Below are 17,278 nucleotides of genomic sequence, written 5' to 3' on the forward strand. Positions count from 1 at the left end.
ACAGTTAGCAGGTCCAGTCCTGCTGTTGCATAGAACTACAGTGTTAAGTGCTAATGACAGATTTATTTCACAGTATAATGCACCAGGGAATTACTCTGGTTCAGTGATACTCACTGGGAATTACTCTTCTTTGGTAGTGAAGGATTTAAATGCAGAAAGACTGTGTATGTTAATGAAGAAGATAAGGCTGGTACTGACTAGTTAATGTCCTAAGATGTGCTATACCAATATACTCCTCAAGGAAAATATACACTTTCTTAATTTGAAACCTGCTGTTTGAATTTAAAAGGTAGAACTTATTCTAAGCCTTACAATGTCTATGGTGTAGTGAGCTGCTTCTGTTTTTCCAACTAGATCACTTTTATAATGCTAGAATGAAACAAGCCTTTTTGTTCACTGGATCTCCACTGAGATTTTTGTGTATGCATTGCTCTGAGAGATTTATTTTTTTTTTTTTTTTAACTAAGACTAATATAACTTGTAAAAATACAAGTTGGAGACTTTGCTGGAGAACCAGCAAACACATTTGAATATATATGGTAAAATCTATATGGTCACTTTCTGGAATAGTAATCTCTTAAAGTCTGTTGGGATAGCTGAAAGCAATGAGACAACTCAGTGTGCAACATAAACTACGTTTTTAGTTTTTTTCTAAGATAAGGGACGTGGTGCTTAGGGCCATGTTTTAGTGGTGGTTTTGGCAGTGTTAGGTTAGTGGTTGGACTTGATGACCTTAAAGGTCCCTTCCAACCTAGACAATTCTATGGTTCTATGACACACTGCGATAAGAAAGTCAGATAGATACACAACAAAAATGCTGAACTATTGTTTATTGCAATCAAATACAAGGTCACCAAATTCATAAGTGGGTCTTATCCACAGTTATGGATGGAATCCAAGCAACTTGGTCAGTGTTTTATTATTTATTGTTTGCTATTTATTAAAGAACACTTGTATAGAGGTGGAAGGTTACCTCAGCTTTTTACATTTTTACTGTAGGATATGTTCCCTGTCTGGGAGATATTACGGCTTAACAGATGTCTCCCAGATGGTCATCTGATACAAAGTCATACACAGAAGTCAGGTCAGCAACTTTGGAAATAAAATCCAACTCACAGGAAATATTTATAGTTGATTCGGCATGCAGCAATATGACCTTTATTAATGTTTAAGGGAAAAAGAAAAAAGAAAAGAAAAAGTTTACATACTTACAATAGAAAACTTTTGGTAAAAATGTCAGGGAAAATTTTAGTTTGGCATTCCTAAAGCCTACCCAAAGTTAAAAAAGAAAGAAAAATTTTTAACACAATTAGAATTGCAAACTTTTTGGTAAAAATATTAGTGAAACTTTTAGTTTGCTATTCCTGAGGCCTAGTCAATGGAAAAAAAATACAGAAGAACTCATAAATATCATGTCATGATATTTGCTCAAAACAGATGGTTCAAATGGATTGTAAAAAACTTACGAATTGGAAACACAATACATCATCTTTCACATAATCTAAGTGCCCGCCCATAGTTATCCAATTATTTCTCTAAAAGCCGTTCAAGTCATTTGGATTTCTGACACACATTGACCTGTTATTTCTATCAGTTAATAGCCAAGGATCATCCTTCTTCATGAACGGAAGCAGAGGCTTACAGCATGAGTACAGCATATGAATTGCCTGTAAAACTTTGATGGAAAATGGAAACAGCTCCCAAGGGACAGATGACATTAGCATGAAATAATTTTATCTCAGAAGAGCTGTCTCTTCTTTTTAACATGTAGACACCACCCATAGGCACTCTGCAGACACTATATTCAAAATGGAAATCAATATTAATGTTCATAGTTATCTATTTGAGGGATTATTCACAAAGTCTAACGTTATGATCCCTAAAGCCAATGTAGAAAAAATCTTCTAACTTAAAAGTGGTCTGCATTAACCCTGGAGGGGTTATACTTCTCTTCTAGGACAGGGAAGTTTGTTTTGTAGCAGAGGTGTCTCAGTTAACTGCCGAAAGTTAAACAATTCTGCTCTTGTTGGCTTAGCTTTCAGCCAGATCAGCAAGCAGCCAGATGCAGCGGTAGGACCATATCTGCAGTCTGCCAGCACAGGGTTAGACAGCAGAGCACGTGGCCTAAGGTGGAGGGAATGCCACTTCTGACAGCAGCATTAGTTAGCTTAAGCTGATTATGACACTGTAACCCTTTCTTGCCAACCTGCCAAAACAATCTTCCAAATTGCACTAGAGTACTTCCAGATAATACACTGGAACTCTCCTTTCAACATTAGAGATCGGGCCAGACTCTTTGCTATAACATTTCCTTTACTCTGCTTTGGATTGCATAGGAAATTCCTATTTCTCTCCTGGCAGTTGTTTGTCACTAATTTGTGTAGAATATTTCATTCACAAAACCAAAAGTGTATGGTGACTTCATAGGTTTGAAAAATAATTTAAAGAATGAAAAAGGTGGATTGTGATTTCTAAGTCTGGTTCTAATACCAGTTTTGACAGTTTGCTATTCTGCACACGGTATAGTTTACCTCAGTCTTCCATAACTGCTCTGAAAAGCATTTATTAGGAAACTGCTGTAACCCTATTTCAAGTGACATAACTTCTTACTGTGAGTAGCATGCTGGTTTAAAGGTATGTCTGCAATGTAATGCAGTGCCTTCCTTGACTACAAAAGCCAGGTGGGCTGAATCTCAGGTGGGCACTGCCAGAGCCTTGGTGAAAATCTCTTAGGGCTTTCAACACTTTTTAATTCTAAATTTGCCTTAATCTTATTTTGGGTTTGAAATAATTTATTTGACACATTTTTGGATTTACAGTGGCTGCTAAGGTGCTTTCAGTCATATAACTTTACTGCTCTTTATCTCCTTTTATAAAAGGGGCTACAGGATTTCAGACACGAGGCAGTTTCTCAGTTTATCCTTTCATGTAAAGTGCAGTGATCTGCTTTCTAGGATCTGCATGAATTATTTGTTTTGGTTCTGGTTTTGGTTTTTATTGCTATTTGTCAAATATACAGGATGTAAAGTCAGTGCCTTCTACTTTCCCCAAGGAGACCATCTGGGGTTTGCAGCAGTCCTTGGTTCTGGAAGAACAGCATGTAGCACGGGCCAGACACCTGCGCTGTGCCATGACTTTCACATTGTTTTTGCTTATAAAGATTGCAGAATAGAATAGAATATTTCAGTTGGAATGGTCATCTAGTCCAACTGCCTGACCACTTAGAATTACATAATCTGGTTTTACCATACAGACTCAAAACCATTAAGAAATATATTTGCCCTAGATTTACACATTTCAGGTCCAGTTCCACTGTCATTACATGACCTCAGTAGGAATACCGCCTGAATGAGGAGTGAAGTCTTCAGCTTTCAATGCTTGTAATGTATACAAAGAAGACACAAAAGAAAACAGATGACTAAAACTTGCACTGGTATGCGGTTTCAGTTACGAATATCATCTTCATTTCAATGCCATTTGATATATGCTCCATTTTTTAGCAGGCTTTGAAGCATTCTTGCTGCACACCCAATTAATTTTAAATTGGCTAGAGTGGTACCTATTAGTGCCTAACGTAAAAATTAGTTCTAAAATGGATTTTCATATCCTGAGGGTAGATGGTACATTTTAAAGGATTTATAAATGTCAAGGTCACTGTAGCTTTTTATTTATCACAGTCACTTTGGGAAGTAGAACATGTTTTCCTGGAGGTGTTACAGCTTTTCACAACAGAATTTTTGAATAGAAATTTACCTTTGATGTTACAAGATTCTATAAAATAGAAAGGAAAAGAAAATAAGTTTACTTCTTGACAGCAGAAGCGTGACTCAGGAGCTTGGCTATGCTACATCAGCTTAAATTAATCTTTCTTAGCAGGAACGTTGCTTGAAATTTAAAACAGATTTTTTTAAAAAATCAAATTGAACAATCTTTAGAAAAACTGACGCAATCCATAATTAACTAAGGGACATATTATTTTTTAATCTATTATCATTAAGGGGCAAGGAGGTATTTGTACAGCATTCAAGTGTTAGCATATCATATAACCACACAACACAATCCCAGTTCCATTTCTCTACTGTAAATTGCAAAGTTTTTTGGTCGGTCCACTTCAAGTATCCTTGAAATACTTGAACATCTTGATTTCAGTACTCAAGTAGAAAATCTCTTCTTCTGAATCAGAAAAATTTCTCTTGCACAGAAAACACCCCTTTAAAGCTTCCTGCCCAACACCTCTTCAATTTATGCAGATGACATGACCCTTCTGCAAAACTGGAGTCAGTCTAATATGGATTGACTCCAGATCATTCCTCAGTTCTACCTATTCTTGACTCCACCAGGTGCGTATAGGTTGACATACCAGTGCTGCACCTAAGAATGTAAAGGGACATGTATTTTAATGTATTAAATGATCCATTTATCTCACAATATATGGTTTGAGAGCTCAATAAACTTGAGTTCAATTGAGTTCAAAGCTCAATAAACGCATCCAAGATGGGTATAGTTTACAATTCTAGTCATTGCAGATACCAAACAACAGGAATGTTTAACAGCTGTCAAACCTTCCATCCAGTCTAACTGATTTGCATGTATGGTATTGGTCTTGTTATTGGACTTTGAGAGGGTACACAAATATAAGAAACTTGAAGTCAAGTTAGCAACACGCAGCTGTTCACCAATGATCACTGAAAAAGTTAACCATGTGAGCTCTGGGTTAAATGAAAAGACTAATAATCTGTCTCTTAAACCACAAAATAAAGATATTTAACAGAAAGTAGATTTATTATAAGGAAGATCCAGAAGAAGAAGAAAATAGTACAGAAAATTTAGGATTATAAATGTCTTGGAGGCCATCATGAGCAGGTGGCATAAACCACTGCAAGGAAAAACAAAAAAAGCATAATCCTAGTACATATAGTTTTAGGGAAATAAGGTATCTCACAACTGAGTATATTAAAAAAATGTCATCTGAAGAAAAAGCAGATATAAGTTGTTACCAGAATACAGAAACAAATGCAAGGGAAAGATCCCATCAGAACAAGTCATATAAGAACAACATCAAAGATCTTTTTTTCCTATTCCTTCCTTCCTTCCCATGCCTCTTCCACTTCCCTCTTTGAAAATATTTTTACAAAACTTAATAGAAAAAAAATAGATGTTAATAAGTAAAAGAAGAAAGCTCTCTTTTTAAGCTCAGCCTTGCTCCTTCAGTGGCCTGAGCCACACTGATGGAGGAGTACTGGTCTCCGTTTTGTGCTGGTCACACCTGTGCTTGGCTATTGAGCCCCTTGATTCAGGCCTTGATCTACAAACTGACTTCCTGGCTTCACCTTGGACTACCATGTTGCTGTGGACCTGCTTGGCAATCACTGGAACTGATTCTGATGCTGTGGATTGACTCTCTCCCTTGATCCCAGACCTGCCTTATCACAATGAACTTGTATTGTGATCTGTACTCTGGGCTGGGTATGGTGACCGCCTCTGGACATGCCCTGCTTACCTTGCTCAGGTGCTGTGGGGCTGGGCCCTGGCTGTTGAGGTTGGCTCTGTTACGCTCAGCTCCTAGCTTGCTTTTCCTCAGAAAGATGCTGGCCACTGCTGTTCCCTGATGCTTACTTTTGTGCAGCTTGTCTGTAGTCTTGAATATACATTCCTGAGTATACATTATGCAGTGATAAATAATTATCTTTCCTTCCTGTTTTCTGCCCCTTTTTCTCTTTATGTTTCAAACTGACTTTTGGGTTGCCCTTCCTTTCATGTTCCTTCTCAGGTTGTCACTAGGCCTCCTACCTGTTGATCTCAGTCCTTTCTCAAATCCCTCCAACCCCTTCCACTAGGAAATCCCTGTCAGTCGTCTTCAGTAGAACTACTTCATGCCTACCCTGATGAAAATGGTTTCGTGACTTGATCTGTCCCTAAATCAGTAAAGGTATTTCTCATGAAATACATAAAAAACATTTTACAGAATAAGTGAAAAGGGGAGAGAAAAATCTTGGGAGCTAGAAGATAAGTAATAATTTAGTATAAACTCTTAGTGACATCTGAGAAAGGTCACTGGACTTAGAGGACTGGAGGGGTACGGGGCAGGGGGTGGGACACAACATGGACCTAAAATACCAAGCTTTCTCTTAAATAGAATTTTAGGTGTAAAAACTCCAAGCTCTTCCTCTTAAAATTTGTATGTAAACTCTGTCTCAGGAAACTTAATGCTGAATGAACGCAAAGGAAAATACCAACAAGTTTTTTTCCAGGTTGAGACTCTGCAATGAGTAATGAGCTAGAAGAGTGTTCTGCAGTAAATATAGTATTTGAAAGACATGCTTCTTTCAGGGCAGACAAGAAGCTTCTTCCACTAACTGAAGCTTATGCAAAATGTAAATAAGGATCTGCTGCTGTACTCCTTCCATCAGGGGCTATAAAACCAGAAACATTACTGTAGATTTTGAGAGCCATGCAGGCCTTGTTTGCCAAGTACCATGGTGTATTTTCCACATTGCTGAACTGATTTGCAAACAAAAAGGTGACGTGCTTAAAAACAATAATAAAACAAACAAACAAACCTAAACACAAAACCAAAAAAAAGCCCAAGCACTGTAAACCAAAAAAATCTCCAACACCTGACTATGGCTGTGCAGGGACAGTATGGGGCTTTGCTTCAGCGCAGCTCTTAGAAGTAGCAGCTCTGAGCACCAAAGAAGCTTCCTCCTATTACTCTTGTCCAGTGGCATCTCTCTCATGAAGAAAACAACCTTTTTTTCTGCTCTGAATGTTCGTTTTTGCATTTTTCTGATCCAAGTGTTTTGCTCAACATGAGATCATGTAGTTTTCTTCACTAGGTGAAGAGATGGACAGTGCTAGGAATTATTTCAGTACAAATTCTTTTTCTATTACAGGAATCAAAGCACAGAAGCTGATGTCTTTACAGTTTCAAATCTCTTTCCACTATCATTCTGATTGTCAAAATAGCTATTTTTATGACCTGACTGCCATCCTCCCAAGGCTGTGTTCAAAAGTGCCTTCTTCCCATTTGTTCCACTGCTTCATTTCATTGCTGTGTCCCTATAGCAGACAAAGGTCACTTTAGTATTAAAAAAGGCAGTATGTCCTTTCTTTCTCCTAAGTCCAGGAACTAAGAGTAGGAAATTCCAGTGGTTCCCTATATGCACATGCCATATGCGTGTTCTCCTTCAATATATAGTAAATTTAAATTGCAATTTTCCCAGAGGGTTTCAAGTCTGAACTATATTGAATACTTAGGCCTCAATCTTGCTAGTGATTAATGAGACTAACGTGCTTACAGCTTGTGCTTGAAGTGCTTTACTTGAGACAGAGTGCTCAGCACCATACCTGTAGAAGCTTTTACAAGGCAAAGTGAGCAATCCATGTGTAACACATTGCAACTACTATGGTTCAGTGAAAATGCATGGAATGGGCTTGGCCTAGGGTAGCCTGGTCTGAAAAGTGTTAACCTTATAGGAAAAAAGGACTAGTAAGATGACTAAGACCTCTGCCAGATCATTCTGAAAGGATACAGATGAAGGTATCGTGATGCTTCACTGCATAGATTTTTATCAAAGTTACAGTACAAAAATATTGTTCTGAATGTATAAAAAGCTTTGTTAGCCCCACAGCTCTTTTTCACTGCTGTGGAAAAGACAGAGTGTTTGTCTCAAGGGGAGAATTAATACTGAAATATCATCCAATAAACATAAAGATCATTTGCTTTATAAAAGCCAGAAAAAAAAAACAAGTCGACTTATGAGAGTGGGCACTTGAAAGCCTTCCAAAACAGTCGTGCTCTTATTTAGTAGAATCAGAATAATAATACACTAGATAAAATCTCTAATTAGGGTACAACAAGGAGAAGAACCTAGGGGGAAATACAGCCTTTTATAGTTGTGTCTTAAATGAAGCAGAGCTGCAAAAGAACTTTTATAGACACTCTGCACTGGAAAGAATTTAACCACTAGTGAATATTCCTTATGTTTTGCAGTTTGGCTTAAGATAGTGTTCTCTCATTCTTCTCTGTTCTTCCTCTTAAATATAACCTGACTCCAATCTCAGTCTGAGTTTGGCGCCAATACATAAAGTAGATGTACGCATCTAATATTAATGACTGTTTGAGCTCTTCCATTTATCAGTGACAATGGGTGAAATCCACTGTATTCCCATATGAAATTTGTCATCCTTTTCTGTGATTTACACAAAGCCTTAGTGATAAGTGAGCTGCTGTAATTCAAGTCAATAGATCTCTAGATGACTTTTTAAATTTATCAAATGAAATACTTTTTGCAGCAGGGAAGCTTCTTCTGACCAAAGAAGTTCTGCCAGAGTAGAAACAGATATACCTACTAGAGCTGAGAAAACAAAGAAAAAAGTTTGCTCTAAAAAAAAAAAAACCACAAAAAACTCTTAAACAAATTAGGAGTCTGTTGCAACCCAAGACTCTTGAGGGTTTGGGAAATATATAGATTTATTTAAATGGAAGTTCTGGTGATGAAGCCTCTTGTATCAGTTTTAATCCTTACAGTTGAATATACTGTGTGTGTATAAATATATATATATATATTGAAGATACTGAATAAATAGTTCATGCGGTCCCTGGATATCAGTGGGACCATTAGTGAAACAAGGCTCTAAACTGCCCAGTCATGGGGGGGAAGAAGAAAAACAAATGGCTTTTCAGTCTTTGCTCCAGGTCTCTTAGAAACTAAGACTGGCCTCTAGTTAAGCTTGAAGAAAGCCTTATGATTCTCTGTCGTGCTGCCTTGTTAAAATGTGTTATTGCATGAACACTGCAACTGTGTAAGCATGCTCTGTAGATTTGAGGTCCCTGACATTGTCATTCTAGTGGTGCAGGATTTTCAACAAATTTTAATGACAAACATTTCACTTAAGGACTTTTACTTCATGTACTCATTGCCTATATAGGTATATAATGACTTTTTTGGAAGGCAGCTTTGGATGTCTTTGAAGGTGTCAGTAAGCTTATGCCTGGAAGTAATAACCTATACATTTAGCATAACTACTGCAACTTGGTGTCCCTTATAATTAATAAAGTAAATTAGTAAAACCAGCAAAACAATAGTTAGCACACATGTGACAGGAGCTCAGTTTCAGTGTAATTGTTAATGAGTTTGAGAAAAGGAAGCTCACTTTTAAAACGAATGTTGAATTATACCTCAACACAGTGCCTGCTGTGGATATAACAACATCATGGTGAAGTTGGCATTGTAGTGCAACGTAGCCATTTCCCGATTAGACCCCAGCGTGACTAGCAGATGCTATTTTAGTGAGAGCAAAATAGGCTTTATGTACTACTTATCTCTCAAAGAGTGTAATTTCCTTGCTTACATATTGAAAATAGGATCCAGATCTCTGACCGGCAGAAGTATACTACATGCGTGTCTAGAAGTGGGAAAGGCTGATATTAAGCTAGTTCCAAACCTCTCTTATGCTGCAACTGACAGGCACTGACCTAGCTTACAGGCTGTTCTGAACTGTATAACCTGGTTTCATTCCTGCACTGTTTTTGACATATGGGGATCACCTGAATGGAGCTATGCCTTTAACACTCCTGTACAGGAGGTGGCTAGTTGACTATGCATGCTTTGTCTCCTGCAGTCAAATTAACCTTATTGTAGTTAACATTCACCATAAGAAGATGGGCGAATTACTCCAGATATTAAAACGTGTTTGTAGGAGTTTACAGAAATGGCGAATTGTGAGAAACAATTAGCTCACGTGAAAGAATGCTGTTCTTTTGAATCGCTTTGAGAAGATCATCAGGAAAATGGTGTCATCTTTGAAAGCCTAATGAAGCTAAGAGACCCAACAGGGTGGATCAAACCACTGCACTTTTTAATATAAAAAGGGGAAATGACTTATGGCAACAGAAATCAGAAATAATGCCTATGGAAATAAGTAAGATTATCTCATTTTTTAGCAATAGTTGCAAAATAGAAATATCACCCTTAATTCTAGATGCAGTTACAACATAGAAAAACTAATTTCTAAAACTGAAACCAAAACCACCATTCTAACTAATTATGTAGGACAGATAAACAGAATGAAATATAAATATAAATCTGAATTAAATATATCAAATATCCTCTCGGTATGCTTTCCACTTTTTGCAAAAATCTTTACTCAAGGTAATCCACATCTGCATCTATGGACAATATATATGCACACAGTTTCTAGAATCATATGATATTCTCAGTAATAGCAGTAAGAGCTATTGCTAAGGTGTGTGATCTATACAGATTTGTATAAAATATAACTAGTCTATATATCATAACAGCTACAATGCATGTAAGAACAAGAAAGAAAATACCAGTTCTTCATGTATGAAAATGCTGCAGAGTTCTATAAAATGAAAGAATAACAACAAATGTTAATACAGGATCATTTGTAATTAAGAGTCACAGCGTCATCTAGTGGTCAAATATGAAAAGCAGCATTCTAAGTGAATTATCCATTGTCTTGGTACTTTATTCAGACAGAAAAATTAAAAGCATAAAGAGAATGGCTACTTACACTTCAGGGAGCATTGCAGGCAAAGCCCAGGAAAGCAGTTATCTGCTGACTTAAGGCTTTTTTAAATATATGCTTTCTCTTTGCTTTTCATGGAAAATAAATTTAATAAAGCACACTAATAGGAGGAGACATCATGTACTCTTACTTGTTTTTCCTTTAACTGTATTCAGATACATGCTGAATGGAAGAAAAATCCTCCAAAAAATGTACAAGTCAAATGAAATGATGTTTAGCAATCATTTTGCAGTCTCTTAGAGGTTATATGTATCCTTACATAGTACCTAGCAAAACACAGCTCTTGTCCATGCCTGAAGCTTCTGTGACACGTATACATGATGCTAGCAGCAATAGATAACTATCTCGTCAGTGATATTCTTGTCTTTCTGTGACCTTATGTCTAAGGCTACTTTGTTACACTACGCCATTCATATTAATACGGAGAAAGCTACAGAACTGCCACCATGGAAATAATTTTTTCCCCAGCAGTTTTGCCATTTATGTCTCAAAGCTACTCTTGTGGTTTTCTTTTCTCCATAGTAATTAAAACATTTTGTCTTGAGGCTCCTAAGCCTCTTATCAAACACCTTGCTAGCCTTGTCTAGCTCACAAGCAAATAGGCAGAAAAAATATCTTTTGGGAACTGAATTTGAATAACATGTAATACCGCCTACACCTCCAATATTTTTGATCTACAGAGTTGTTATTGCAATAATGACCTAGTAATATAGGATGTTACCCTGTAGGCCAGTAAATACAGTATTGCCATTACTAATCATGAGCCACAGGCTTTCACTGACTTTGCAAAGCCTCAGGACTGAGACATGTCAGACTTGCTTTGCTTGAATTCATCAAGGCCTGTCTGGAGCTTTGTCTTAACTTGTTTAGATGTAACATCAATTTTTCTTATCAGGTGGCTATGCCTAATTTCATTTACTTCTGTTACCCTCTGTACTGAAAAATAGATTTGATATATACTGTAGTAACAAGTAGTCATTCTGTATAGAATGAAATATTTATCGCTCTAATGCAGGAATACGGGCATAGTATGACAGCAGAGGCCCTGAAATCAATGAGGTGTATGAAGACATTCTTATCAACCTCTCAATTTGTATGCAAACATACAAGAGTGGCTGTAGAAGCTTTGTAGAAACTGGAGTGCTACACAGTATTTGTGCCCTGTATTTTGAATCTATCAAGAAAAAGTAAAAGCAGACTTCACTGAGACAACCAGTCAAACAGTTCTGGCTGCACACTTTGCAGTTCTGCAAGTCACTGTTGGTATAGTTACAGATCAACTATTTCATGTGGAGTTTGAGAGCTACGATGGAACCTGCACTTTGAAGTGATATTAATCTTTCTTTGACACTAGTTGCAAGAATAAGGCTGAGTCCCCTGGTGTTGGATATGGTTTGATACAGACAATTCTACTTGTGATGAAGGTATATTTGAGAACTAACTACATGGTTTATTTTCTCTTGAGGGACTCATGCTCTTCCATAGAGGAAATATATTTACTCATCAACCAGTTGATAGAATCTACTCTGCACAATGATCCACAAACTGAGAAGTCCTACTTTGAAGGATGCAATTGCAGAAACAGCAAAGTCAGCACTGATACCATCCTAAAGAACAGCTAATGCTGAACAAGTCAACGTTTTTGATATTTTGAGAAAATCTACGTATCAACATACAATTGGAATGCAATGAAATTTATGTATAGCTTTGAATGTCTTTCGTTTCTTGTGCCAAACACTTAGTATACAAATATTGAAGTCACTAGACACTTTTAACACTGAAGTCAGAGTAATGATGTCACCAAATCCTATATGATGAATTAACTCTGGTTTAAAGGCAATAAATGTCCTGTACTAGGCAGCCTTTGATTAAACCAAGTCTCTTTTGATGACTTTTGAAATAAGGCAGAAAATATAGGAATTAAAAAAAAAAAAAAGGATGAGAGTGAAAGAATTAATTTTGACAAGTACCAGATTTGCAATTCTGGAGAACTAAAATGATATTTCTGTGGATGTTATCATTCTAAAAGCTATTTGCTTGTTATACATTCTTCTTTCTGAAGGAAAACAAAGAATGACCCTCTCCCAGCTATTTTTTGTCACCTATAATTATTTCTCATATAGCTATAGACATCATTCCAGAAGGCAGAAGGGACAGAAAGAGAGGAAAATGCAGATTGCAATTGTCAGATCTTGTGGTGTCAAACAGCTTGCTGAAAGTAAAATGTCAATTTCTTCTGGAATAGCAGTGTATAACTGAGTGTACAGGCTCTTCGTTTCAACATAAGGCAGCATGTCTGAAATTTCATGGCCCAATGATCTAGAATGAAGTTGTACTTGCATATGAAGTATTGATTGTATTTAGTGGAAAAAGACACCAAGTGTCTTACATAGAAGTATAACACACAATAAGGCATTGGTCCTGAACATGATCCCCTGTGGGTACAAAAAAAACTTGGACCTCAGCTTATGTAGAGGTGTATTTTATGCGTTCATCTGAAAGGCCGTTGACCTTTGCTTTAAGATTTGAAACACAGCACCTTAGCATTAGGCATGGAACCTGAGAACTGACTTTGAAAAATAGTCAAAAGCAGCGTGTAGTTCTTCTCCCGCAACATATTGAGTGAATGGTAATTTGCTTTGATTGACACTTCACTGTTAAAATGTAGCACTTTATTATAAAGAGAAAGTGCTACAGTAAATGGCTTCTTGCTCCTGTGCTGCAAGACATGCCTAAACACACAGATGCTGGTACAAAAATTTTTATTCAAAAAAAGGCTTGGAGGAAAAGCAACTAGAGCACAACTGTATTGGGAAAGAAAGGCAAAAGGCACCACTGTTAGTACAAACTCTGAATTTTGTTTAAAAAGTAAATAAATTATTAGAACTCGCTGCTGAGGCTTCTCAGTGTGCCGGGACAATGCCTTCCTTAGTCTGATATCGGAATTCCAGTTGCTACAGTCTGAATAATGTACAGAATATATAGAGAGTACTAAAAGTCTTTCCTGTGTTTCATTAAAGACAGAAAAAAAATAATAAAATTTAAAAAAAAAATAACCGAGGAAAGCATTTTTTTCCCTTTAGTGAAGAGATTGTTTTCTTTAAAAAAGTCTTTTCTGACAGCCTCTCAAATTGTATTAAAAGTTCTGGCTGTTCTTTCTGGGGGAAAAAAGCTTCAGTTGCGGTTATTTGGAGTTGCTGCTGTTGTAATCTGAAGGGTTTAAGAGTCAGGAAATTGAATTGTACAGTCTTTCTGTAGTGCTATCTCTAACATGCAACTTCATTAATGAAAGAATGTGACCCCATTATACAGTGTTGTTTAATCTGTGAATTGTGCAACCACTTTTGGTGGCCATTTAAACCTCTGCTTCTGGTGGCCTTTCTGGTCCTATCCATACAAGAGAGTTCCAAAATGTTAGGTTGCTCTTGGAGATTCATTTAAGTGCATGAGTATACAGTATTTTGTAGACAAGGTAAAACATGCCATGCTACCTTGGGCCTATCGTCATGCTAATACAGCTACTGGTTACCTCACTCAGGGCTTGCTTATGAAGATCTACTGGAGACAACAGAAAACACCTAGAGGCATATTAAAAAAAAAAAAAAAAAACCAACAAACCCAAACAAACAAACAAACAAAAAACCCACAAAAACCCACAAACCAAATCAAAAACATGATCAATAATGATAACAGCAGGGTCTTGAAATCCCACACTGCAGCTTTTCTTCCACATTTAGCCTCTTTCTGGTCTCATTTTATCAGGATGATAATCTAACAGCATCTTTGTGTATCTTAATTGCTCCAAGAAAGAGTAGTATTGCTGCTGTCATAATAATGCTCACCTTTCCTGTTTATGGATGAAGATAAGTACTTTCCAAAAAAATGTGAGCCTGCTAACCCATACCATCCAAAAGTAAACTCATCTATTTTAAGTGGGCACTTGCATATTTTTTTATAAATTTAAATAAACCAGTTTATCATTCAACGTGTCACTAATTTGCTGCTTTCATAAGTAACTGTAAACGACAGGCTGAGTTGGACTTCTATTACTTTGGACAACTGTATCTGCCCCTGGCCACTGCTGATTTGATGCCACTAACAGAGAGCTTCATGGGGTGGGTAATGAATGGTGTACAAAACATCAGGGTATTCTGCAAAGCTAGATTTCTTGTTTTTTTCAAACTTATATTTCTTACCAACCCAATAAATTTTAATCGGGAATTTGAAATTTTGTCTTTATGAAGCTACCACACATATATACAAATACAGTCACTTCCAACTGGATAAAAGAGGAGAAAAAAAATCACTGGAAGGTTAATTAAGGAAAAGTTTGTCTGTGGAGGCTCTAGAATCTTAACCCCAAAGGCCTTTTGAGACCAGGCTGGAGAAAGTCACGAGTGATGTGGTTGGAATTCAGTGTCAACCCTGCTTTGAGTAGGAGACTGGACTAGAGATCTCCACAAGAGGATCTCCTTCCTTTCTGACCTGAATGAATCTGTAGTTCTGGCTCTCACCAGTATTACTAAAACACTTGCATTGAAATTTCTCTCTGTATAAGCAAATAACTCCTAAACCTAGAATTTCAACACAAACCCATGATGCATTTGTGTTAAGGAATGCTATTGTGCCAATATCTACAAATTTAACATCTCGGAAAGTAAAAAAATATAACATATTAGTCATCAATTTTGAATATAGGGATGAGGGGGAGAGGAAATGAATTTTTTTTGTTTCTTTCTAAATCTTAGAAAAAAAACCCTGCACATTTTTATCACCTTGACTTGGATGACTCTGTTAAACCTCTGCTCTAGAAATGTTCAGCTTCAGGGGCCTGTCACCTGTCAGGGTGAACAGACTCTAAAACAGTTTTTCTCTTTCTTTGAGGGGGATTCTGTGTTAACAGGGACAGGTGGGCTGAACAGCCATGAGATATTAGAGCTGTTTCCAGAGAAATTGTTTTTGTCACTTCAGTGTTCAATGTCACTAGAAAATATATATTGTTATCAGCCTACCCCGACTGGAACTGAGAACAGTTTTTCTTAGTTCTGAGAGGAAAACATATTTTAAGTTATATCACTATTTCACCATCTGGTGACTGATGTGCAAATTAATAATTGGAATGTACTAGAGATCTACAAGGGAAACAGGGAAGTTTGGTTTGCCTACAAGTTTCACAGACCTGCTGCATAAAAAGTTCTCCTATGTCAGTACCCTGGAGTGAACTAAAAGTCAGGCCAATTTAAACAGGATGCAGCAGCACAGACACCACAGACTTACTTTTGCAATCTTGATGCTCCTATCTGCTATAATTGCATGTTGACCAGCATATCCCAGAAAGTTTTCCGGACTTTATATAAACCACAAGCCACACACAGAACTTACTTAGGCCAGCCAGTATTACTTTTAAAGCTCCAACAGCCTCAGAAAAATCAGTACTGCTAGTGTCATCAAGAGAGAAAGTATGCTACCACTTTGCATGCTGTGCCAATTTTTCCACCTGTTTCCAAGTTCATAAATATTTCCTAGCTTACATGAATGACAGCAACAAAAATGCAGTAATGGATCCTGTAAGAAATTTCTGCTAAATTTCTGCTTTTCTCCTAGATCCCTTTTGAACATCCTGTGTTTCCCCAGTCGTTTTTCTCAACTTCTTCCCAAACCCATCTGGATGAACTTGGACTGTCATCTTATCTACTCAGTGAGACCACTGTGACCACCCACAACGGCCAGATCTTTTGGCAGACTACCAGTGTTCAGTCACAAAACAAGCATGGCCTAAGACCCTTCAGGTGCCCTGCACGTACAGTGCCAGTTCCATCATGACTCTTCAAGGAAAAGAAGTGGCCTTGAGGGCGTTGTGGACCGAAGCCCTTATTTTTCCTATTTGAAAGATACAATAAACAATCATTCTCTATTCACCAGGTACACCACAGAGCCTACAAAAAATGTTTTCTCTGTGGCTGGCTTCAGTGCATCCCAGACACCAGCCCCGGGGCATGGGTCTCCCCCACTGCTCTTACTGCATGGTGGCATTGGGCGCTATGGCTCAGTCGCACACAGCGCTAGCAGTGATCTAAGCAGCTGGTGCTTCTGCCAGCTGGCAAACCAGATCATTAGGTATGGTAAGACCTGAGATTTCATCAGTCAAGTTCAGGGCATTATTCCCCACCCCCCCCCCCCCTGTCTTTTGAGATCTGCCCTCAGAGAAAAAAGCTGGCTCTGGCTCAGTCTGCGTGGGGTCAGTAGGAGCTGGCTGGTAACTGCCGCTGCACTCGCTGCTCAGGCTGCAGAATCCCCTCCCATAATTACAACCTGTAATTATGGCTGTGCTTCACCCATGCTGTTTGCCTTGGCCAGGCGCTTGACAGCTGCTATCCTGGAGCAGCATATTAATGTCTATGCCAGAAAGATCTTAATACCTTGCTGTTCAGGCAAAATGGCAGGTGGAAAAGAACGGTTCTCTTCAGGTAAAGGCTAATGAGAACGGTATTTTGAAAGCCATACCACTTCTTACAATTTAGTCTGAAGACAAGCTCTTAACTGTTAAGGGAGTAGAAGAAGGGAAGGGTCAGCTCTCCCTTTGGAGTGTTATTTAAGATTTGACTAAGGCAGATTTTGAATACCATCTGTCAAAGGCATCACCTGACAGAGACACAGCCCTAAAGAAGGGCTCACGGGCAGCCCACCACAGCCCTTATGAAAAGCCCGGCAGCAGCCAGACCGG

The 17,278-nt window shown here is 37.8% G+C and overlaps 1 protein-coding gene across 1 annotated transcript in view; it reads left to right on the forward strand.

Annotated features, from left to right (window-relative positions):
* RNPC3 (RNA-binding region (RNP1, RRM) containing 3) overlaps positions 1–17,278 on the forward strand; it is a 145,077-nt gene that overhangs the window by 114,674 nt on the left and 13,125 nt on the right. The window contains exon 3 of the mRNA XM_009884916.1: positions 16,477–16,671. Within this exon, the coding sequence (XP_009883218.1) occupies positions 16,477–16,671 (195 nt within the window). The remainder of the gene's footprint in view (positions 1–16,476; positions 16,672–17,278) is intronic.

The sequence above is a fragment of the Charadrius vociferus genome, unplaced genomic scaffold, assembly GCF_000708025.1.
Source record: "Charadrius vociferus isolate BGI_N301 unplaced genomic scaffold, ASM70802v2 scaffold163, whole genome shotgun sequence".
In the NCBI taxonomy this organism is placed as follows: Eukaryota; Metazoa; Chordata; class Aves; order Charadriiformes; family Charadriidae; genus Charadrius; species Charadrius vociferus.